Below are 25809 nucleotides of genomic sequence, written 5' to 3'. Positions count from 1 at the left end.
AAAATTAAACATTAAATTATACTATACATGATCAGTAGTAATTCAGAAAGGATTAATGATATTAATGGATTATAACTAGATTACTAAAGAGCTCAGTCAGCATAAAACAATTAACCTTACATGGATTATTTCACACAGAGAGGGTTTGGCTTCGGACGTTTGGTGTTAAAGTTTAAATTAAAGTGGAATTTACTGTTAATTCTGGTAATGAAAAAAGAGCACTCTGACTTTGCCCGTTTCATAGTCAGTCTCTTACAGAGACTGGGTACAACTTTTTGTCATAATCACTACTACTGTCTGTTGCAATACTAAACATCCCAATTTTCATGGCTTCTGCAATTTTAAGTGAAGTATCTTCTACTAAAAACCTAACAATATTAGATAATTTTGTCTTTGCACATGCGCATTTTCTGCAAATTTGGAATGGGGAAACATCAGTTTGAACAAAGGACCAATGTAGTCTAGTATCACTAGGGGCAGTCTGTGTTCTATTAAGAACCCGTTACATAATGCCTCTGCGTTTATAAAATTCATGTCCACAATTAAGTTCTGCTGTAAAAAAGAAGTTACCTCAGTATTGGAGTTAGTAAAACGAGCTAATTCAAGGTTTGTTTATTTTACCATTATGACCAATATTAAAATCCTTTCCACACAGCCTGCAAGGGGTGTGAAGCTGCCCTAGAATGGAATGCTGTATGGTGTAATTCATGTATTCATCTCTGAATAGGTTATTGGTCTTTTCCTAATCCAGCTGTGAAATTATTTGAAAAATATTTGTACTCTAGCACATGCATCTAGAATAAATCTGACTTGACCCTTAGCGCCAAATATCTGCAGACTGGTTCTGTACCAGATATGAATTATAATAAAGAATCTGCAAACAAAGATCAAAAGTTAGAAAACCATTCTGTTCTCTCCTAACTAAGCCATACAGCTGCTGTAAAATGGAAATCGAGGTCAAAATAGAAACCAGCATGTTTCTTAAAAATAGGGTAACTGCTATAAATAGAACATAATACTGTTAGGAAAGGGCATGAAAGCATACTCTTATGTCATAGTTACATAGAAGCCATCTTTTTTAGAGTATGGTTTGTGGGGGCATTTTAATAAAGATGAGAAAACAAATTAATAATTTTTTTTGAAGGGGGATATATCGAAAACATGTAATCCGAATACAGTTATGCATAAGGCATAATTTAGTGAAAAAAAGCTTAATGATTATGCAAAAGTGTAATGGTTGGCATGTATGCCTTAATCTACCTACAGGCAGGATTTCAAGTCAGCAGATTTGTACTAACATTGCCACATACCAGTGCAGACACTGAAGTGATATTTTCTATTCTGAAGAAACTTCACAATGACTCCAGAGGAAATCTTGATCCATTAATGACAATCATCCCCATAATGTTGAGATAAACAAAGATGAGGACTATCACAAATATAAACCAGGCAATGATGTATTTTGTGTTTCATATAAGGACCGTATGGAAGGCAACAAGTTACTGTGAAAAGAGTTATATAATGAAATGATGTGCATATTTATTAATGTTTTGTCCATTTGCATGCTAAAAATCAGGACTATGAAAATCCTCCTGACTTTAAGGAAAAATTCCCAACCAAATTTTGCAAGTCTCCTGATCGGTCCTAAGCTGTCCTCTCTGTTCTGATACCAGTATATTGATCTGCATGGCATTAGGTGATTACAGACTGGTTTTACATTGTTCACTGTATAGTCCCTGATCTACATGCCAATTTATGATATCAGACTGTTTTTACATTGTTTACTGTATAGTCCCTGATCTACATGCCAATTTATGATATCAGACTGGTTTTACATTGTTTACTGTATAGCCCCTGATCTACATGCCAATTTATGATATCAGACTGGTTTTACATTGTTCACTGCATAGTCCCCAATCAGCATGCCAATTTATGATATCAGACTGGTTTTACATTGTTCACTGCATAGTCCCCAATTGACATGCCAATTTATGATATCATATTGGTTTTACATTGTTCACTGTATAGTCCCTGATCTACATGCCAATTTATGATCTCAGACAAGTTTGCATTGTTCACAGATGAGTCTTGTGAACAAATAAAACAATCTACAATATAAGTAGGCAATGCCAGTTAAATGAATTATTGTTTTCTCACCTTTTGTTCCCACTAAACCAGATACTCCATCATAGCCATTAAATCCCTTAGGGCCTTTTAATCCGGGCAGACCATCAATGGAATCTCCTGGCAGCCCCTTATTTCCTGGTGTGCCACGCTGACCACGTAGTCCATCCAAACCATCTAACCCAGGTAGTCCTGTATCACCCTGAATGAAAGAAATAAACAGTATATTCATCAAATGAAGAAAATAACAATCAAAATTTGTTTTTCCAATCAATTATTGTTATACAATAAGTCAAGAAAAAGCATCTGAAATCAATTTAGTCCAATCTATAAATCCAAAACTGAAGTTAATACTATATTTCCATGGCAAATGTCTGCATTAGGTCAACACAATTAAATATTCAAAAATGTTCATGAATCATAAAGTGCAACAAAAAGAGTTCAAAATGGTCAGAAGAAGATTACAAGGGATATAATTCTTCAAGAGAAACTGAAAAGGAGCATTTATAAAATAGTCTATCCCAGAAAGGATAGCTGAACAAGATAAAAAATTAATAATATTCAATATTTGGAAGAATGTTAACTACAATATTCCAGCAACCACTATTAATTATCTTGATTGGAGAAATTCCAAGATAAATAAAGACTCTAGATCCCCAAAGATATACAGTATATTATAAATCTCCTTATCACTAAAACAATGGTTCTAGGAAACAATTATTAACAATACCAAATCAATCATTAAAGCAATTAACTCCTGCAGTTTTCATTCCTTGATCTGCATGTGCTCTGAAGTACCTGCAGCCCCATAAGGCCAGGAAGACCAAAATCACCCCTATCTCCTGGTGGTCCCATGGGTCCATCAACTCCAACAGGTCCAGGAATACCTGGCTCTCCGATTTCTCCCTTAGAACGAAATTCTGGAGGTGGGTAAATGACGTTACCTGGACGACCTTGTTCACCTTTAGGTCCAACATCTCCACGCTCTCCTTTGAAACCCTAGACAAACAGTAATATGCAGAAACATTACACAGAATTAACTGAAGATATATTCTGTGTTTCAGCAAATACAGTGCCTGTCTTCCATCAATTTGTCTACATTTATTAAAAGATGCTAACCCAATACTAGTATAAAATACTGTTAACTTTATTAATTAGCGATTTATCTTAAGCATTACCTTATTGATCAAAAGCTGCTAAATGCTTCTCTTGGCTCTTAAATTTAACGTGGCATTCAAGACACTATTAAATACATTTAGTAGCAGCTTTAGTCTCTGTTGAAGTAAATAGCATGCATTGGATAAAATCATACAATTAAAGAGTTCATGCTCTTGTCTGAAATAGCCTGCAGACCATATTCCTAGTTATGTGCTCACTTTCCTGCCATGTGACATACCATTTAAAAAAAAGCAAATGTATTTTAGTTTGATGTCTAAAAGCAGAGCAGACCAATGTGTATTCTGTCCTGAATTTCTTTATTTTTTTTTATTTTTTATTAGTAGAATCTTTATCAGCTACCTTTTGTTTCAACATTTTTCTTCAACTGAATCAGTCTTAACATGACAAGTACAGCCCTGGGGAGGTTTTTTTTTTCTATCTTCAAGGACTTTCCAAAGGTTTTTTTTTTATCTTCAAGGACTTTCCAAAATTTTCAAGCAGTATTTTGTTTTCACCAAAACTGAACCATCTCCAGCTGTATCTTTGTTAACTACAAAGCACTCTCTGTCACCAAATCCACCCAATCAAATTCCATTTTATCTATTTATAATTTTGTAGGCAATATGTAAATAACAATAATTGAAAAGTTATATATTTTATTCAGTTTTAATGTTTTGTGTTCCCTCAGATAAAATCAATGAGCATATTTCTGAATTTCTCAATTATTTCAAGGACCTTTTAAGACTAATGTTTTTTTTGTTTGTTTTTTTAAATTCAAGGATTTTTCGAGTTCGTATGAACCATTGCCATGTTAATATGATTTCTGACTGATCAATATTCAACATCATTTGAAATACAAAGTCTTAAAGTACATGCAAGCAAGGGTGTAATTATATACCAATAAAATGGTAAAGTGCAATATAAAATGCCTGCTATAGTATATGGCGATAAGAGGATAGAAATACCAGTAAACCGTTGTTTTTTTCTTTAATTCTATTAGACTGTCCAGAACTAACTTTGAGCATGCCTCTGTCTTCCATTAGACTTAGCTTTATTACCAACATGGCAGTTACTAAATATGAGCTAGTGAAAAACCCAAGAGCAAAGAGTTCTATTTGGAATAATTTTGAACTAAACAGGGAGTATGGCAGCAATATGCTTGACAAAACTGTTGCTGTGTGTAATATGCACAAAACTGAAATCAAACATGCAGATGGTATGACAACATCTCAGTTCATCTACAGCATCACCATCCATCAGTTCTGTCCACCAGTACTGTACATCAAAGTAAGAAAACCCCTCACACAAAAGCCAAAGGTTCCAATAAAAATGAAGCAAATGTTTCAGGTTGGCAACCATCAATTGCAGCTATGCTATTTGCAGACTAAATACAAAAAATTCATCACCAAGAACCACAGCTATCACTCCTGCCATTATCAGTTTCATCGTTCACAACTTACATCCATATAGTGCTGTGTCGAACAAGGGATTCTTTAACATGGCATTGGTGTTCATCCACAATATGTTTACCATCTAGACAAGTCTTCTACAAGAAAATTATCCCAGATATGTATTTAAAAGTCAAAAGGACATAAAATCATGCTTTCCCCTAGCATCCTGATAATACTGCAATATATGAACCTTTTAACCAGTTTAGTTTCTTGACCAAATGATCTTTCTAATCAGGCAAAATAATTCTATAACTCTTCTGCTGAATATTTTTTTCCTTCTTGTAGAAGTTTTCACTATTGTTAATGTGCTTATTATTTTCTAAATCACTGATGTAATTATTATATTTAGCTGGTGTTTAGGTGAAATAAAAAGCAAGAGATATTATTTTCTTGTTCAGATTTTATGCAAGAAAACTGCTAATTATATTACACAATTAACAAATTAGTGCTACACTCCTTAATGTTGTGAATGACCAACATGTATTGATACATATCACAGTACAAACATGCTGTATTGCAATATATTGCAATACATTTTTCCTGGTAATACTCATTTGCTAAATCCTTGCCAAAAATAATTATTCTATGAAATGTAATTAATTACATATGCATTTACATTTTCCACACTTAAAAATATTGTCAATTCTTTTCTGTCCTTTTGAAGAAAAGTTATAACAAACAGGTACAAGGACACAAGTGACTTACCTCATTTCCACTGCGTCCCTCCAATCCCATGATTCCTGTGTCCCCAAAATCTCCTGGGGGTCCTTGTTCTCCAGGGAAACCTTCATAGCCAGGTGCACCTAATATAAAAAAATGTTACCATAGTGATAATGTTTAAATTTAGCAAACCTGAATTGAAAAGAATTTTATTTACATGTAAATTTTATTGGCTGTATTCCAAGTATTGATGAGAAAAATACCAACTGTAATGAGTTTTATTAAGAAGACTTGGATTATGATACTTAAATTGCCCTTGATTATTTATAGGCCTAATCTGGTTTATCCAGCAAAATCTACTGTTATAAGTTTATTGGATTAACCCCATTGGATAAAGAAATACAGTATTCTCTCACTATGTCAATGTCCAGAGAATAATCAGATTACCTCATAATGAAATACATACACGAATCATATAAATTATTATTACCACTTAATGAAATGGAATCCATGATCACACCCTCCTTATAACATGGACAGTATTATCATCATCATTATTATTATTATTATTAAAAATCAAATTGTTTGACCAACCTGGAAAAGTATAACAAATATTACCAGTCACAAAAAGATGAACAGAAGAAACCACCCAATGCAAGACTTTTATTATTATTATTATTATTATTATTGCAATTATTATTATTATTATTATTATTATTATTATTATTATTATTATTTATCCATGACCATATGCTCATCACAACATGAATACTATTTAACTGAAGTGCCTTATAGTGAACTAGTATTACCAAAATATCTATTAATGGAGATTTATGATATTTATTATGCAAACACATTATAGATAGGAATACAAGCATATTTAAGAAAGCTTAGTTTATGGTTGCTGTGCATTTGGATTAGTAGAAAACTCCCTTGCAAAGAATACATATTAAACTGTTAAGCATGTTGATAAAATAGCCTTGCATATCAAACTTACCCAGTGTCTAATGGATAGAAAATCAATTTATCAGTTTAAGTTGGGCTTAAATTTCAACCAGTTAAATTGCTGGATTATAAACTTAAATTTAAGTCAAGATTTTTTAGTTCTGTTGCTGAAATTTAGGTCAGACTAATGAATGAGAAATTTGTATATTTTGACATTTCATATCTGAGTAACTGTACATGAAATTGACAGTTAAACATAAAAGTTTGTTCAATGGTGTCTGGAAAAGCTTAAGTAGACTAGACATCATTATTGTTTTATTATTTATGTTTATACTATCATAGTTATTATTTTTATATTTGTCCTTGATATTTCATTATTATTACTACTAATTATATAATTAGCATTATTGCTACAATTATTGTTTTTGTTACTCACTATCATTACTATTATTATTACTATTATTATCATCATTAGTATTATCATCAGCATCATTATTACTACTACTAATATAGTTATTGTTATTATTATTATTGTTGTTTTGTTGTTGTTTTTTATTGTTGATGTTTAAGTAGTATCATTAATACTATTATCAGTACATTATTTCTCTCATAAAAATCCCATCAGATCAGCCTAACACATTTGTCAGAAAGCAGGAGTTGGCTCATTATCGGACAAATATAACCTTATTACCAAGTATACTCATTTATGGCCTTGTCTAAAATAAATATGATATTAATATTAGTATTTATATTAAAATGGTCATTTACAAAGAGCAAAACCCTATTTTGTTGAAATACCGAAGGCATGCCCAGTTAAAAAATAAACATGACTGAACAGGTGATGAAACAGGCTCACAATTAAGCAGATTATTTTTAGACCTTGGAAATGTAATAGGAATCTAACAGATTCCTTGTTTTTATAGTTCTGAATTGTAAACCATTCATAAAAGACAGACAGACACATTCTTACAGAGATAGATTGTTTGATTACGCAGTAGCAATGGGTTTATGATTGTTTTCATGGTTCTTCATTTTAAAACAAAACGAACAACCTGAAGGTACATATCAAAACAGACACATCTAAATGTTAATGCCAAATACAGTGGTCCCCCTCAAGAATGGTCCCCTGACCAACAGCCACCCAATTTTACAGGAAAAACTCCAATACATGCCAAAATGATGCAAGCTTAAGTCCACTATGAGAACTGTTCATAAGAATTACCTGGAAATCCCGACTCTCCTGGTTCTCCCTTCAATCCAGGCAAACCACCTTGACAGATTCCACAGTCATCTCCCCTCAGACCTGAATAATGGCAAATAACTCTGTTAGAATGACATTTGTTAGATTGTTGATCTCAATAACTCCATGCACTTATTTAGCAGCTTTTCAATAATTCATCTGAATATTATATTGATTTAAACAGAAAGACACACCACATCAGGCACTGATTTCATTATTTAAAATATTCAACACCATGATCTGCAAACATTGTTGTCATTTTGTCATGAATGAAACAAGCTTCTATCATGCTTTGCACTTGTACAGTACCATAAGTATGCACAATACATTTAAGTTATACTGTTCATATAAAAATAAACAATTATTATTTGAAATAATTAAGTTACAAAATATCATTTTAAAAAAAAATTAATTAATAGGGGAAATGTCATAGAATAATCGCATTTACTTCATTTTTAAGTTACAATGATGAACACACCATCTTAATGGCTAAATGAATAAAAAAACATGATATTGCTGTAAAAAAAAACCTGATGTTTGCACAACCATTAACTAAACCTTTTCAGCAAAAGCACATGTATTATTCAATCAACTTAATCAGGTTTAGAAATCATAATAATGAAAGTAACTAATCATAATAGGGATAATTAATCATAAAAAGGATCATTAACTAAGAATAATTAACTCATCATAATAAAGATAATTAACTAATAATAGGGATAATTAACTAATCATTATGGGGATACTTAACTAATCATAATAAGAATAATTAACTCATCATAATAAAGATAATTAACTAATAATAGGGATAATTAACTAATAAGAGATAATTAACTAATAATAGGTATAATTAACTAATCATAATGGGGATAATTAACTAATCATAATGGGGATAATTAACTAATCATAATAAGGATAATTAACTAATCATTATAGCTAAACAAGGAAACTAAACCCATGGAATAGTATACAAAACAAGTGTCTCAAAGCTTAACCCAATGACAAACATTATTGAATTAAATTGTTTGAAAACTTGCTGAGCTTTACAAAAATTATTTTTTGAAAAGAATTTAAGGTGTCCCAATTTTTAAAGAGTCCCAAGATATACAGTCAACACAGAGGCAAATTTATTACAAGATATTCCACACTGGTTGAACTACCAGATATATTCCTTAAATATTAAGTTCAACTGCAAACAATAATGAAAGCAGATCTGGGTCTATACTGTTTATTCTACTGATAACACTTTACAAACTGCACAGACCCAGCTCTGCCAGCAGGATATGTGATGGCAGATCTGGGTCTATACTGTTTATTCTACTGATAACACTTTACAAACTGCACAGACCCAGCTCTGCCAGCAGAATATGTGATGGCAGATCTGGGTCTTTGCAGTTTTCAGTCACAATCGTAAGCAAGAATTATGTTGTAGTATATTAATGAAGTCCAGCATGACAATGTTCAACCAGAACATACTGTATATACCCATTTATGTCAGGTCAAACTGCAAACATGACATTGTTCAACCAGAACATACTGTATATACCCATTTATGTCATGTCAAACTGCAAACATGACAATGTTCAACCAGAACATACTGTATATACCCATTTATGTCATGTCAAACTGCAAACATGACAATGTTCAACCAGAACATACTGTTTATACCCATTTATGTCATGTCAAACTGCAAACATGACATTGTTCAACCAGAACATACTGTATATACCCATTTGTCATGTCAAACTGCAAACATGACATTGTTCAACCAGAACATACTGTATATACCCATTTATGTTATGTCAAACTGCAAACAAACATGCAAGTGCATTATGCTATGGCAGATCAGGATCTATTTTGTTTGTTCTACTGATTACTATTAACAAACTGCACAGACCCAGATCTGCTGATACATTATGTGATGGCAAATCTGTATGCAGTTTGCAATTGGACTAGTCTTATAAGCGAATACATATGGTACTCAATGATTACACATTTAGTCTCTGCATCACTGTAAACTTGAATACCATGCAGAAATGAGTTCATGATAATGAAAAGCTGACCCTTTTCTAACTTAAGTTTTAAAATTGTTTATCTTAACATTTAATTGGTACAATATAGTCAGTATTGTGCTGACATGCCAATAAACCATATGCATACAGACATACTGTGACAAGTCATAAAAGACAATAGAATTAATAAGAACATTCTTTTCTTTGAAATCAAAGTAGAGATACGATAATGAATTGATAAAGACCAACGATTAATTTTGTTGTGCTTTTCATTTCAGTTCTGTTTTTTAAAACCTGCTTCAGAAGCTATTATCATTGTCCACCACAAGGAGCCACATTGTACTGGATGATAGTCACAGATTTTTTGAGTGATCTTGGAGTGACAGGTTTCTGATTTGAATATTGACAGCACCCAATAAATGAACCTTAAACACAAAATTTCAACTATGTCTTTGAAGCAAGAAATATACATTTAAAAAAAAACTCTTTTTGTAATACAGTTGTAGTAAGATGCATCCCCTCACCAAGTTTTGAACATTGATGGTGCCCAACACATGAACTTTAAACACAAACTTTGACAGGTCATTGATGTATGAAATATATGTAATTGAAGCATGAAGTATACATTATAGTGACCTCTTTTTATAAAATAGGTATTGTATTTGTCAAGATGAATCCCCTCACCAAGTTGCATGATCTGACCACTGACAGCACCCATAAATGAACTTTAAAAACAAAATTTTGACAAAGTCATTGAAGTATGAAATATACGTCATGGAGACCTCTTTTTGAAATATGGATGTAGCGCTTGACAAGTTGGCTAGTATGCATACAGCATACTAACAACCACTGGTCATGAGCTAAATGCAAAACCAGCAACCAAAGCCCGGAACATATGAAATATAGGTCGCAATGAACTTTTTTTGTTGAAATAGTATAGTACAAATAGAGGTGCAGATCATCATTAATTGCATTATTCTAGCATAGAGAGTGCTCAAAGAAATTTAACCCAAATTCAAAGTAAAATATTGACCATATTGACCTACTTCTGCAAAGAGGGAGCAGTCCTTAGCAAGGCTGTTTCTCCTCATCAAGTTTCAGGATTCTAGATAAGACAGTATGAGCACGGCAAGCAGAAAACTGGCATGAGAATGACAAGTTTCAAAATTCCCTGAAATGCATATGAGTTCCCCTGACACTACATATCACCATATGTGAAATCCTTCAATTTTAATCAGTCTGGACCAAACTGTTTTCAGCCATTAATTAAACTCCATGAGATTAGAGAATTCCCTTAAGATTCTTATGCCTGAAAAAAGGTGGTCACAAGCTAAAACACAATACCTTTTTAGACACCAGTACAATATGAAATGTAAGTCACAGTGACCTTTAATTTTCATGGGCATGTTACTAAATAAGTGCATGTGTTTTGGATTTTTAAAGTAGCTTTAAAACATTTTCAGTCATATTGCTACGATGTGTGCAGTGTGACAGTTTATAATAATGTCTAGCACTGGGGCCACAGACATATAGCATCATGTCCTACCCATTCACATTACCCTGACACCAGGTTGACCAGTCTTCACACTAACATCTTAACGCTGAGCACCAAGCGAGAAAGCTGATAGTACCATTTTTACAAATCTTTGGTATGACTCAGCCAGGGTTCAAACCCATGACCTCCCACATCTGAGGCAGATGCTCTAACCACTTGACCACTGGAGTGGTCTGTTACTAAATGAGATGCATACAATCAGTTATATGATCAATTCTATGATGAATAGTTGAATTACAATATTTAAGTCAGTGAATGGTGAAACAGAGGTTACAATAATATACTTTTGTGATGAGATTATACTACTGGCCTAGATGCTTCCTCTCACAAATTTCATGATTCCAGGTATAATGGTATGTATGCAGGGCATGTGATATGAAACCTCTCCAAATGCTGATGATTCCAGGTATAATGGTATGTATGCAGGGTATGTGATATGAAACCTCTCCAAATGCTGATGATTCCAGGTATAATGGTATGTATGCAGGGTATGTGATATGAAACCTCTCCAAATGCTGATGATTCCAGGTATAATGGTATGCATGAAGGGCATGTGATATGAAACCTCTCCAAATGCTGATGATTCCAGGTATAATGGTATGTATGCAGGGTATGTGATATGAAACCTCTCCAAATGCTGATTATTCTAGGTATAATGGTATGTATGCAGGGTATGTGATATGAAACCTCTCCAAATGCTGATGATTCCAGGTATAATGACATGTATGCAGGGTATGTGATATGAAACCTCTCCAAATGTTGCTCATATTCTAGGAATCAAGAATGGTAGAGATGCAGCGAGGATGCATGTATGCATATACAGAAAAACCTGTCTTGAGAGATCACTGCTATGATGGACCACCTGTTTTGAGACCAGGATCTCCATGCACAGATTTATTGATTATATAGTGTTATGACCTGTTATGAGAGACCACCTGTCTTGAGAGATCATTACTTTTTGACAGAAGGGGTGGTCTTTCAAGACAGGTTCTACTGTACTTGCATATGTGCAGACACCATAGACAGCGTTAGTACAGTGTCTCTATTATGCAGAGGTGAGCAAACAATGAGACAAGAAATGTTTAGTGCCTCCATCTAGAACATGATTGTAATATTGTTACCTTTCAGCCCATCTCTTCCAGGTAAGCCATTAAGACCTGGCTGGCCTGGGAGACCTACATCACCAGGAAGACCCTGCACTCCCTCAGGGCCTTCAATGTCCAGTCCCTCCCCAGGTATTCCAGGTTCACCAACATCACCAGGGTAACCTATTTCACCAACAAATCCATCACGCCCATCCAGCCCCGGAAGTCCAGGTAAACCTGGTGGTCCCTGGACTCTCAGTCCAGCTTCTCCCTTTTCTCCTTTAGTTCCATCTACTCCAGGTAAACCAGGAAGACCAGGTCTGCCATCTGAGCCCAAGGGACCTGAAATAAATATCAAAGTACTGACAGTACTAATGGGCATACAAATGAGACCTTGAATGAAATAATGCTACATCAGTGTGTGTGTGTGTGTGATTTGGATTTTTAACATAGCTTTTACAATTTTTCAGTCATATCGCTACGATGTCTGCAGTGTGGCAGTTTACAGTGATATCTAGCACTGGGGCATCATGCCACAGACATGTAGCATGATGTCACATCTAGTCACATTATCCTGACAATAGGCTGACCAGTCCTAACACTAACCTCTTAATGCTGAGCGCCAAGCAAGGCAGCTTTAGTACCATTTTTGTAAGTCTTTGGTATGACTCTGCCAGGGATCAAAACCCATGACCTTCTGCACCTGAGGCAGATGCTCTAACCAATGCTACATCAGTGTGGAATGAACTTGATAACTGCATCCTCAACCCAACCATTAGTAAACTTGTCTATCTATCTATCACACTGTTGTTACCATATATACTCACTTATAATTCAAGTCAAACTGCAAACAAGAAAGATCACGTTCTCCCATAGCATAATGTGCCTGCATATCAGGGTCTATGTTGTTTGTTCTACTGATTACTCCTAACAAGCTTCACAGACCCAGATCTGCCAGTACATTATGTGACAGAAGATCTGGGTCTGTGCAGTTTGCAGTTGGACTAGACTTATAAGGAAGTACATATAGTAATTTCTCCTGAACCCCATCAGATATCTTACTGAAACATATGAATGTTTTTGCAACGTCACTATGCATTGTGTTCTGTAATAATGGAGTGTGTTTTGATAAACATTTGTAGTATTATCCCCATTTTTATTACATATCTGGGTCACATTCTTATCTGGTTAATATCTTCAAAACTATTTGAGGTATACATCAAGAGTTCACATCCAATGTATGATTCAGTATACATTAACATATTTAAAGTTGTCTGTCCATGTCTTGAAACCTATTTACACTTCAGTAAGTCTAATAACAGAGCTATTATTTCATGAGATGCATATTATTTCATCAGATTAAATTTAATGTGGTGTAAAAGCAAATTTCATCACCTAAAAACTTTGTACACTGTCTCCTTTTAGAGGAATATAGTTTAGATTGCCTCCTTTGCAACCTTACCCCTACCACATGATGCATAATTCTTTTGAAAACACAGGGAGTACAATGACTTGTTAACATGCATATCTTTTGATGATAATCATAAAATTTACTTAATATCAAAGCAATCAAATAAAAACTGGAAGAGTAGTTGCATTCACCAAATTCTGTCATACATAAACTGCAAGTCAAAAAGGGCAATAACTCTTACAAAAAATCGAGGAGAACAAAGATTTGTCAATATGTGCATCTTTAGATGAGGACCAATAATATGCACCAGATTTCACAGTCATCCATAAAAAAGCAAGTCAAACTGCAGTAGTAGATGCACAATTAAGACTGGGTTATTATTTTCATACACTGCATCAAGCTACCAGACTGTAAAGGGTAATAACTCTAACAAAACTTTGCAGGCGCAATGTGATTTGTTGGGATGCATATCTTCAGTTGATTTACAAGTTTCTGGGTGATCCATCAATAAATGTAGCACTAGTCATGCTAATGTGATTGTGTCATACATTGCCACAAGATAAACAGTCCAGTCATGTGATAAAATTTGCAAAGCAAAGTGATTTGTCAATATGCATGGCAATCCATGAAAACCTGTGGGACTAGTGGCACTAATGAATGGCAGATGGAAGGATGGACAGATATAAAGATTAACAAATGATTAACAGACACAAGGGTTACCAAATAGTCCAGAGTGTAAAAAAATGTTTTCATTCTTGTCACTTTTATTTTGTGGTTGGAGATCCCATATGTTGCCCAAGAAGCACAATTCATGAGTCTGTCAAAAAGGTAATAAACAAAATATAAATTAGCTGACCTTGATCTCCGATATCTCCTTCAACACTTTCTCCTGGGGGCCCATCTTCTCCTGGTAGTCCATCAGGTCCTGGTAGACCAACAGGTCCTACATAACCCTTGGGGCCAGGGAGTCCATTCAATCCTGTTGGGTAAAAGAGAAATGGAGGAAAATGTTGAAGCGTATGAATCTGTAAACATCAATATCATCAACACCAATAGCTACCACCACCAACACCATCCACTTGTAATGTGAATTCTCATCCTTACTGTATATACTCTATATCATCATTATCAACATTGCTTTGTGACTGTTATCATTACAGGCATAACCAACAACATCATAGTCATCATAATCTCTGTAATCTTCATCACTACCACTGCCAATACCATCACTTCTTTCATCATCATTTACAACAATTGCTACCACCACTGGCATCACTATCATTATCGTCATCCCTTTAGACATCTTGCCAAGTGGTCACATGAAAATATGCAATAGAAAATCAAGCTGTCTCACCTGGGAATCCTAGGGGACCTTTAGGTCCAGGGGGTCCCTGAGGCCCTCTGTCACCTTTACGACCAGTTCCACCTCCCACCTGACCTTTAGGACCCTGAAGGACAATATTTTTTATTCAAAATCAACATTTGTGTTTTTATCATTCTTTTCTTAACTTCATATTTGTTGTTTGTTACTCTTTTTGTTTATAATCATTCATACAACGTTTTTAAACATGTTACTATTATTATTATTATTAATTATTATTATTAGTGTTTTAGCTATAAATAGGTTACTGGTGGTCTGGCCAGTGGGTCTTAGATAAGTTCGTATTTTTTTCTTCAGGAGGTAAAGTTATTTTATTTACTGAGAAATATTAAAACTATGATCTGTTCATTGCAAAATATACACTGACTATGGAATTAAAAAAGAAAATGGAGTAGATATTGTATTTTTATTTCAGAGAGTGCACATACATGTACACACTTGTGAATAATTTATTAATAACGCTGCTCTTTTTCTACAGCTTGAGTCTGATTATTTCTAAAATGTGAAATCACAACACTTATTATTAAAAAAAACTGTATACAAGTAAAGCAATTATTGATCTTAAAACTACAACCTGTTTGTTGGCAATTTTCTAGTAAAACTAAGAGTAAGAGACAGGAATAAAGGTCAAGGACATCTTTAGAATTATGTTATCAGTTTTTATGAACCCTGATTACTTGGGAAGCGATAATGTTGACACTTTTTACCCCACCCCCCCAATGTAATCAATATAACCAGGCTTGACTGTATCTGCTATTGCATGCAGCACTATAAAATTAGTCTAATTGGACAAGACAATTTGTTAACACCTATGTCTTCTTGTTTTGCCATGTATGATTTAAGCTGATAGGGTGTGGTGGCACTATGGAATTATCTCACTTACCTGAGGTCCCCTATCTCCCTGTGGACCCTTGTATCCAAAATCTCCAAATGGTCCCTACAATATCAAAGATTAACAGTGTACATTTGATTAAACAAAAATACAGTATCCCTTCATTATAATGCCATTGGTAGAAATCATTTTATTTACTGCTTAATAGTGAGACCACCTTGTAATGAAGTACATGACACCTGTAATTTTATTACCTTGTAATGAAGTACATGACACCTGTAATTTTATTACCTTGTAATGAAATACATGACACCTGTAATTTTGTTACCTTGTAATGAAATATGACCCATGACCATACATGCCTTAAACAAGAATTGTAATGTTATTATGACGTGAAATATTGAGAGATTTCTGTATTTACAAACATAAGAGTTTGAATATTTATTACTTTTTGCATTGCATGTAAATTAAACAAAAACTAAAGAATAATAACACTGATTAGTATATCATTTAACCGAAACTTACTGTATTCTGATAATGTCGAACCAAGAAAAAAAGACTATGACACAGTCTTGAAAAGAAAACATTAAACTTGTTGATTTATTATAACTGTATGAAACTGCATAAAATGACAATTTCAGGTCTTACAATACTGCAAACATTCACTTACAAGTGGTGTCCAACTGCAAAATACACAGATGCTGATATGCCATTGCATAATGTACCAGAAGATCAGGTTCAATGTTATTTGTTGTACGCATTACTCCGAACAAAATGCATAGACCCAGATCTGCGCAAGCATTATGTGACAGCAGATCTGGGTTATATTGCAGTTGGTTTCAACTTATATGGAAGTATATACAGTACCACATATGCCTGCATAGAAGCCAAATAATTTAGGAAATAATAAAAGCCTGAAAGAGAAATAGGTCAACTTATCTGCAGGACAAGGTCTAAACTTGAAAATTTTTAAGTTTTTTGTCCACAGGTATATATTATTATTGTAGATTACCAAAGACAAGGTCACATGCCTAATGATGGCCCATAGCTCAAACAAATATGTGCTGTCATGAAGTCAAACAAGTATTTTTCCTAACTTTGCAGGTAGAATAATTAATGAAAAACAGGCATTACTGTGCTTGATTTCTATTTTATGCATATTCATCCAGCAGAAAATGCAGCCATACCTGTATTAAAGTAATGATTGTATGTGTATTTTCCAAAAAGAACTGCCATATTAGTAATCTCTCAATCAAGTGATTAACCATCAGTTAATTATTAAAATCTATGGTACCATACAAATGCATGCTAGCTTTATTTCAGTGGTAACAAGATATGAAAACTAACTAAAAAGATTTAGGAATTATGATTCTGAAAGTATTTATAATAGAAACATTTTGGTATAGTAGAAATGCATGTGTAGGGGTTTGTGTTGTATGCACACCTAGATAGGGCAAATAACAGGCAATTAGCAATACACCAGTCAGCGTGATTAATTGTTAATAATTTAATTTGTGGGATTTCTTTGACAGGTGTGTTTGGAAGTAAAAGGCAGCCACATGATTTTCATTAAAAGTGCACTTGATGTACTGAAAAAAAAATGAGTACCCACAATCAGTTTATCATCTACTATTCGTTACTTTATTTTTTTAAGCAAAGAGGATTATTAGCTGTATGACAATAACTACTGGTATGCTTAATACGTGATACATAACGTCTCAGGGATAATGGGTTTGTTTTGTTGCATGATGAAAATGAATTTACTGATCCATTCCAACTCTCCGATATATTGTTTAATTGAATAAAGCAGGGGTCATGGTTTCCAATTGAAGCCATAACTGCCACACCTTCCTGAAGTGGTTTCCTGTGTAAATGTCCACACTTACAACCAATCATATTTTTGTTAATTGAATCAATCTACCAGTATTAAAAAAAAGAAATAATGATAAATAATTATCCAATACAATTTGATAACCAACCACCCATGGTAAAATTACACGATAAAGTGTCAAAAGTCACATTTATGTTTATTCTTTCTAGAAATTTAAGGCAATAGTTATAATGAATAGTGGTGAAAATAAAAGAACAGGTTCTGCTTATGATGTGGTGTTCAAACTACAAGTTATTGAATATAACAAAGCAATTAACAACTGTGCTGCAGCACACAAATTTTGTATACATGAGAATCAGGTAAGAGAATGGTGGAAAAGCAAAGCAATATTAAGACAGGTTATGAAAGATGTGATCTAGCTGGGGTTTTTCAGGTGCAGTGAAGCTGACAAAACATGGAGATTTCATGAGGACAGACACTGTCCTAGTTGTCATGTGGGTCAAAGAGGAACTTATTATATAAATTCTGACTTAATATTTAAGAATACAAGTTTTAGTAATGTTTTACTTTCAACACGTAAATTAATATTTGTGCATTCATTTTCATTAGGCCTGAAGATATTTTCTTTTAGTAATGTGGTTTGCCTAAATAAATATATTTATTACTTATGTGTGATGCTGTTTAAGACTGATGGGTCAGCTTATGCAGGGGTCATGTACGTTTTAATATTTTTACCTATTCAGGGGGAGGGTTTGGCTTATACATGAATGGGCTTATATGCAGGAATATATGGTAATTGGTTTCAATATAAAAAATCACTGTGTAATAATTAAATCAGCCTTCTCATTATCTTTTGAAGAAACTAAAATTTGAAAGTTCAAGGCTGGGTCAATGCAACTTTAAATCCTGAATAGTTATAATGCAGACAAAGTAAACAGCAACTATGTTCTAGTTCATAAAGCCAGGTGCTCTCAGATAATGAGAACTCTGAAAAACAGACATATTATCTGGGGATAAAAAGAATTCTTATGTGCATCTTTTTACCTTAACACCAGGTAATCCAAATATACCATCAATTCCAGGCTCACCCTTCATACCCTTAGGTCCATAGGGCCCAGGGGGACCATCTTTGCCTCGTTTCCCCTGTAAAATACATCACAATTAAATGTTGAAATACATATCAAATAAAACATGACATGTTAGTGCATTTATCATAAATATTTACTATACTATGTCCTTTATACGATATACAGAGCCTTTTCTTTGCTATTTCAAGAACCATTTTTACTACAATAAGATTTATTCTTTTTATGTAAAACATGCTACATACTTTATAACCAGTCCTACTCAAACACATTACTCCCTTGTAATAGTTCTGTCCATAGGAGCTATTGAGTATATTGACTTATAGTGAGTCATTATACAGTACACCCTCATTATAATGCTGTCCAAGCGAGCCATAGAGTACACTGCCTTATAGTGAGTCATCATATGGTACTCCCTTGTTATAACTCTGATCATGGGAGCCATACTGCCTTATAATCAGATTGCTTATCATGAAGTACATGATAACATAAATTGTTATAATAAAGGCATTATAGTGAGGGAGTATACAAATGAAATACTGCTTCTTCTAACAGTCAATTCTTGCTTTACTCAAATAACATTTATCATATTTGTAAAGATAGTTCTGATTATATCCCCCACCCCCACCTTGGTCCAATTCTTGCGATGTAATTCTTAGCCAGCTTCATAGTCCAGGCATTCTTGCTGATGTATTACAGCTGTGATCATCTTATTCTCACATTCCTACGTGTGTAGAACAAAGACAGGAAATACCAAGGGTCTTTAATTAAGTGACTGCTATGTTTCATCACATGACCTTCTACTGTGAACATAATACATGCAAACTGACCCCAAAATCGCTACAGATTCCTTTCCCAGTAATCAAGATAAATGTTAACTGCAACATACTAGGGGCCCCGAGTGGCCGAGTGGTCTAGAGCGCTCTTTGTTACGGATCACTGCCATCTCACCTCTGTCTGCGGCGGTTCGAGTCTAAGATTCAGCCAATGTGGGCATGTGAGAAAGCTTGCCAGTAGCTTCTTGTGGGTCGGTGGTTCTTTCCAGGGTTTTCCAGGTTCTTCCTCCACCATTAATACTGGCTGCCATGTATAGCCTATCGTGTGCTGAAAAATGGCATTAAACCCCACAACTACAACAACAGCAATATACTAAAGCATGCAGCATCTTAAGTCTGTTTCCCATAAACAGGATAAAATTTAGTGCTAATAGATGTAGCCAAATGTACTGGTACAGATGATGATGTCCAGTTTTGAATGAAAAAGCTGCTGTTGTAATTTTTCATGATCTTTATTATTATTTATGAAAGGAAAAATCACTTCTTGATCAAATCTAAATGAAGGACTATATCATCTCTTTTCTTCTAATTAATATCAGGGATCTAAGTGGACTTCATCTTTTTATCTCTTCACATATGTATCTTTACACAATCTGTCTTAACTCATTAACCCCTGGCACCACATTTACGCGTCAGGAGGTAGTAGCCTACTGCCGAACTCTGTAGCTTCAAGGTCATGTATGATACACTAAAGTGGGTGGTATTATAGAAAGGTAGACAGATGTAGCTCTACAATAATACCAAATAATCTGGACGTTTTATTTGAACTACAAAATACAGAGGGAAAACCTAAATTTTTGGACCTGATTTTTTTTCCACCCAAAATTTGCCCATGGTCGGAATCCGATTTTGTGTCCATATTTTAGACTTTTTGGCCTTAGATCTAATGCAGACCAGTCTGAACTACACACAGACAGGTGAACCATAGCAAAAAGTAGGATAAGATGGGCATTTGAAATAAAGAGTGGTCTCAATATAAAAATGATGGGTCTGTTAAGCAAAAAAAACAAAAGAACTCCAACTTTTACCCTTCTGCTCATGCGCAAGTGAAATAGCCAATGAAAAATAATGTTTCGAACACAACTAGGCATTAGTTGAATGGGAAATCTCTTGGAAGTCGATGTATTAGGATGTATTCAGAAATAGCCCCCAAAATGTGTTTCCTACTCACATTTCAGGCGAAAATGACAAAAACCTCCAGGGGTTAATGAGTTAAGTAGACTGATCAGATGCTGTGGATTGTCAATAACTCTTCAAAATTCAAGCAATTTTTCAATGTGTATAAACATCATTTAAAGTTTACTGAATTCTTATAAACCTAACCTTCAATGTTCTATCATAAGGTAGGGAAATTTTCAACAGGTTTTACTTTGTTTTAAAGTCACAGTACAACATTTTGACTTTGACCCTCATTTTTAGTTCTGGAATGTGAAAAAAAAGCAAATTTGTAAGCAAATTGTGCTTCTCTGACAATACTTACCCAATCACATAAATGTTAGGATATAAGCCTGCTATCTTGTGAATCAGGCCCTATTAAAAGACAAAAATCATCTTTTCCCAATCATGTAGACAAAGGGCATTAACTCTTATCGATTACCTCCCTTTGCCACCGCCAGGTGTTGCTAGTTTTTAAATTGAGAAGTATACTAATGAGGATGCTTTCATGGTGGTTTGATTGGGAGGGTTTTATCAACAAGTTCCCTGTTCCATTGTTCACTCCTCCAATAACTCTCCGGAAGTCTACTTCAACATTTCTTGGTACAATACTTTGTAATTGGCATCAAAGAAAATAACTATTGTAAATCAAAATACTACATGGTGCTGGTAAGTTGATAGTAATTACATTGTCATAGTTTTAAAATAATTCAGCACCTTATCATTTTGTGAATTGCTCATGTGTGATAGATTCATTTATTTTTAATTATTTATTTATTTCATGTGTATATGCTGTAGGTCTTCTTCTTCTGGTCATACATTTAGTCATCATGTCTGATTAAATTACAAGAACTTACAGAGATGTAACTTTGTTATTTCTCCCATATTCCAACAAAAGTTATTCTATAGATGAAGTTGATCAGAACAATCCAGTTGATGATGAGGTCCATAATCTTGGTAAAAATCCAAGGGCTGATGCTGAGGCCAAACAGTCAGGACTTGAACTGTAAGCCAAGTCACAGTAAGCAAAATAATAGAGAAAGGCATCCTTTTCATGATCTGATGGTACATCCATGAAGAGGAACGAGGAGGAGAGGGGAAAAGGATTGGATAAGTGAAATCCAAAGCCCCTCCAACATGACCTGGATGATCTAATCATTCTATGGGATAAGGGTGATCTGGTGAGACTAAAGTTGCAGGAGGTGGTTGTGAGCAGTGGGGAAGGTATGTTAATGTCTAGAGTTAGAAGGCTTGAAGGCAGAGAAACTTGTTTTCTTGCCACCCCTGTATGGTTGCCTCATAGCTTGGTTAGAATGTTGTCTCCTGGCAGTCTCCTGGTAGTGGACTGGGATCTGTATTGCACATTTGACTGAAAAGATCCCTTGTCCCTAGTCCTCTTATCGTCCCTATGCAGTGACAGTTTTGAACGCCTGAGTTGAGTGGCAAGTTGGAGGGGCAGTTCCTGAACTGCATGCCTCCAAACTTCTTCAGTTTCTCCTCTAAAGAGTATGGGTGACCCAAACCAGGTCATCCATAAAGCCAGGGTATGATGAGGCTTGATCGATATGGACTGAAGACAGGAGTCACTTCTTATCAGGTCTAGGTTGACAGAAGCAGTCAACACATTGGCCATGTCATCTCTAAAGTGTGATCATTGCTAGACTTCTCTGCAAGTCAGACAATTGCCAATGAGGCCAAACCTAACACTGAAGATGTAGTGACTACATTCCAAACTAGTTTTGATGTGGCATGGAAAACATTTGTGTCCACTTAATAAAACAGTAGAGTGGACATGTGAACTCTGCTAGATTTTTGTCAAGGGCTGGCAGATCAGCACTTAAGGTATCAGAGTGAGTTTTGTACCAACAAGATGAGAATGTTGCCAGAACTTATTCCCTGGGTCACCAATTCTATCCAATGATCTCCTTAATTTTAGCTGAAAGGAGAAGGAGCTGAAAGGATGGCATCTCTTTCTCCTCATCGAGTTCTATAGATGCTTTAACTTTATGGTCTTGAGTAGCAGTAGGAGGTGGAGGGCATTCTGCAGTTGCCTACACCCTTTAAATTTCCTCAACTCCAGCCTTGCAGCTAAATTTTGTCCACTTCAAATCCGATCTGAGTACGGCTAATTTATAGGAGCTGTGTCACACTCAGTGTGTGTCAGGTCTGATCTGAGAATGGCTGATCTAATGGAGCTGTGTCACACTTGGTGTGTGTCAGGTCCAATCTGAGTATGGCTGATTTATAGCTGTGTCACACTCAGTGTGTGTCAGGTCCAGTCTGAGTATGGCTGATTTAATGGAGTTGTGTCACACTTGGTGTGTATCAGGTCCAATCTAAGTATGGCTGATTTATAGGAGCTGTGTCACACTCAGTGTGTGTTAGGTCCAATCTGAGTATGGCTGATTTAAAGGAGCTGTGTCACACTTGGTGTGTGTCAGGTCCAATCTAAATATGGCTGATTTATAGGAGCTGTGTCACACGCAGTGTGTGTCAGGTCCAATCTGAGTATGGCTGATTTATAGGAGCTGTGTCACACTCAGTGTATGTCAGGTCCAATCTGAGTAAGGCTGATTTAAAGGAGCTGTGTCACACTCAGTGTGTGTCAAATACGATCTGAGAATGGTGATTTATAGGAGCTGTGTCACACTTAGTGTGTGTCATGTCAGATCTGAGTACAGCTAATTTATCAGGGCTGTGTCACACTCAGTGTGTGTCAAGTCCTGACATGGCTATTCTTGCAGCTCTGGATAAACCATACCAGGCGGCATCGATAATTCAATTCTGTCCTCTTGAAAATGTCACTAACTCTTTCATGGGGATAACTTATGCACATATGTCACTCAGCACTGCCAGTATGGCCAGCTGGTTTTCCTGGCATAAGTTTGGTCTGGATGCTCTCATTATAAAAGACAGTCTGGCTATTACCAGTAATAGTTGCTCCTAGGGCCAGGCTAGATAGAAATTTTTCACTGAAATCTCCGTCATAGTAAAAGCATGTCACCAATGGCATGACTAAATGGATGGATCTGTCCCTAAGATCCCTTTAAACAATAGTTAGCTATACCATTTTATCAAAACAGTCCCCATGCTGGGATGGCTTTATGGCCAGTGATGGAATGACTGTACTATAAAATGGATCAAATAGATCTGGAACAAACCCCATACATCCAGACTTACAGGCTGAAAGGCAATGCTCTGACAAGCAGGGTCACTGAGCAGCCTAAAATTGGGGGTTTGGGGACACTCCCCAGTGAGTCAGAAAAAGGTGTGGAAGTGAATGAGGGAAATAAAGGTAATACCTGGCCTGATGTCATTAATTGTGTCATTGTTTCCTAGACCAGATGATGCATCTGTTGAAGGTGGATGGTTGTACCATCTCAACATTGTTCTCCTCCAATGCCATTGATGTTACTGTGGCTGATGGTTGCAAGCAACGACCTTTAGGTGAGGGGGAGGGTCCCCCACAAGACCTGCAATTGAGGTTGATTTGGACGTATACTGAGAACATGAACATAATCCTTCCTTGATTTATTCTGTGTTTCCTTCCCTTTTGAGGCCTCTTAGACTACTGTAGCCCAGACTTCCTATGTCCACTTACAATACTTGCTGCATGGCACAGACAATGTATACATAGTACATGCAATACAAGAGTCATGGTTGTCTCCCTTTCCTTTGAACATTATGCATTCCATACATTTAGCTGACATACCACCGAAATGACAAGAAGAGAAAACAAAGCATAAATTAGCAACTCAGCATGTGACTAGCCCACTAACATCCCTGTTACTAACAGAGTAACAAAAATAGTGTCACATTAACTTGTAAATGACAACATGAGTTCAATTATATTTAAAATGCTCTTAAATAAATGAAGTTCATAAAGGTGACAAAGTCACTCAAATTTGGAAAAAAAATGTAAAAATAATGTATACAACCTGTAGAATGAGTAGTCCAATACAATCAAATCCAATTTAAAGTTACACACTCCAATTTTTACATTAAGATGGCTTGGAAAGCATGAGGTGTAATGTATGTGTTATCTGTACAGCAGTGAAACTTAAAAACTAGAGACACCAGGTGGTGGCAAGGGGAGATAATAGGCAAGAGTTATTGCTCTTTATATATATATATATATATATATATATATATATATATATATATATATATATATATATATATATATATATATAAAACATAGACAGGAAAAGATGGTTTTCATCTTTTATCAGGGATGGATTCGCAAAGTAGTGATTTATATACTAATGTGAATGTGATTTGAAAATATTTGAAGGAGAAATAATCCTTCGTTACACATTAGGGTTGGGCAGGATAATTCCAACCTCTTGATAGGAATTTAGCTTCAGACAGAGCTTCAGATTTTACACAAAATTCTGACCATCGGGTGGAATGTTCCTATCCTACACTGATGCATTTTGAGGACTTTCTTAGGCTACAACCCTTTGTTCTACTTAAAGGTGGATTCTTTCATAAACTAATTTTTAAATAATATTATGATAGTGTTCTTTATAGAACCTACCAATCCAAAACTAGATCTTACCACCAAAATACACTGATCTTGTCAAGTTTGGTTTGTTTAATTTTCATAAAACCCTAGATTCATCACACTGAAATTACAAGGGAGGGAATACTCTCAAACGTTCTTGTTTCAAATAATTTCATCTGGTAAGGCTTAGTTTTAACTAGGCATGTCCAAATTCTTCCAGAGCATGAGCCATAAGCCATATGATGTAAATCTATCAGAATTAAACCAGCTTGCAGGTCAGATGTATCTTGCAGGCTGTAAGCTGCACATACCTAATTTAAATTCTCTATTACATATTACTGCCATATCAACTGGTAAAAATTTAAATGCTGTCAATTAGAATTACTGAAATTCTAACAGATCTTATGTAAATCTTACAAATGAATCCAAATGTCCAAGTTATCAGGTCTACCTTGATGAAACTGTCCAAAGGTCATTTTGTTCTCAAAGACAGGGTTTTCAAGCAAGCGAGACAAATCTGATAAAAGACCTGTCTATGATG

At 35.0% G+C, this 25809-nt stretch overlaps 1 protein-coding gene across 1 annotated transcript in view; it reads right to left on the bottom strand.

Annotated features, from left to right (window-relative positions):
- LOC149799904 (uncharacterized) overlaps positions 1-25809 on the bottom strand; it is a 148412-nt gene that overhangs the window by 83135 nt on the left and 39468 nt on the right. Inside the window, exons 12-20 of the mRNA XM_089959354.1 lie at positions 18730-18828; positions 15906-15959; positions 14996-15089; positions 14498-14620; positions 12267-12572; positions 7561-7641; positions 5439-5536; positions 2923-3123; positions 2158-2326 (exon numbers count right to left, since the gene is read on the bottom strand). Of these exons, the coding sequence (XP_089815480.1) occupies positions 2158-2326; positions 2923-3123; positions 5439-5536; positions 7561-7641; positions 12267-12572; positions 14498-14620; positions 14996-15089; positions 15906-15959; positions 18730-18828 (1225 nt within the window). The remainder of the gene's footprint in view (positions 1-2157; positions 2327-2922; positions 3124-5438; positions 5537-7560; positions 7642-12266; positions 12573-14497; positions 14621-14995; positions 15090-15905; positions 15960-18729; positions 18829-25809) is intronic.

The sequence above is a fragment of the Sinohyriopsis cumingii genome, chromosome 5 (genome assembly GCF_028554795.1).
Source record: "Sinohyriopsis cumingii isolate HCF-2022 chromosome 5, ASM2855479v2, whole genome shotgun sequence".
Taxonomy (NCBI): domain Eukaryota; kingdom Metazoa; phylum Mollusca; class Bivalvia; order Unionida; family Unionidae; genus Sinohyriopsis; species Sinohyriopsis cumingii.
This window is presented reverse-complemented; position numbering and strand designations above follow the sequence as displayed.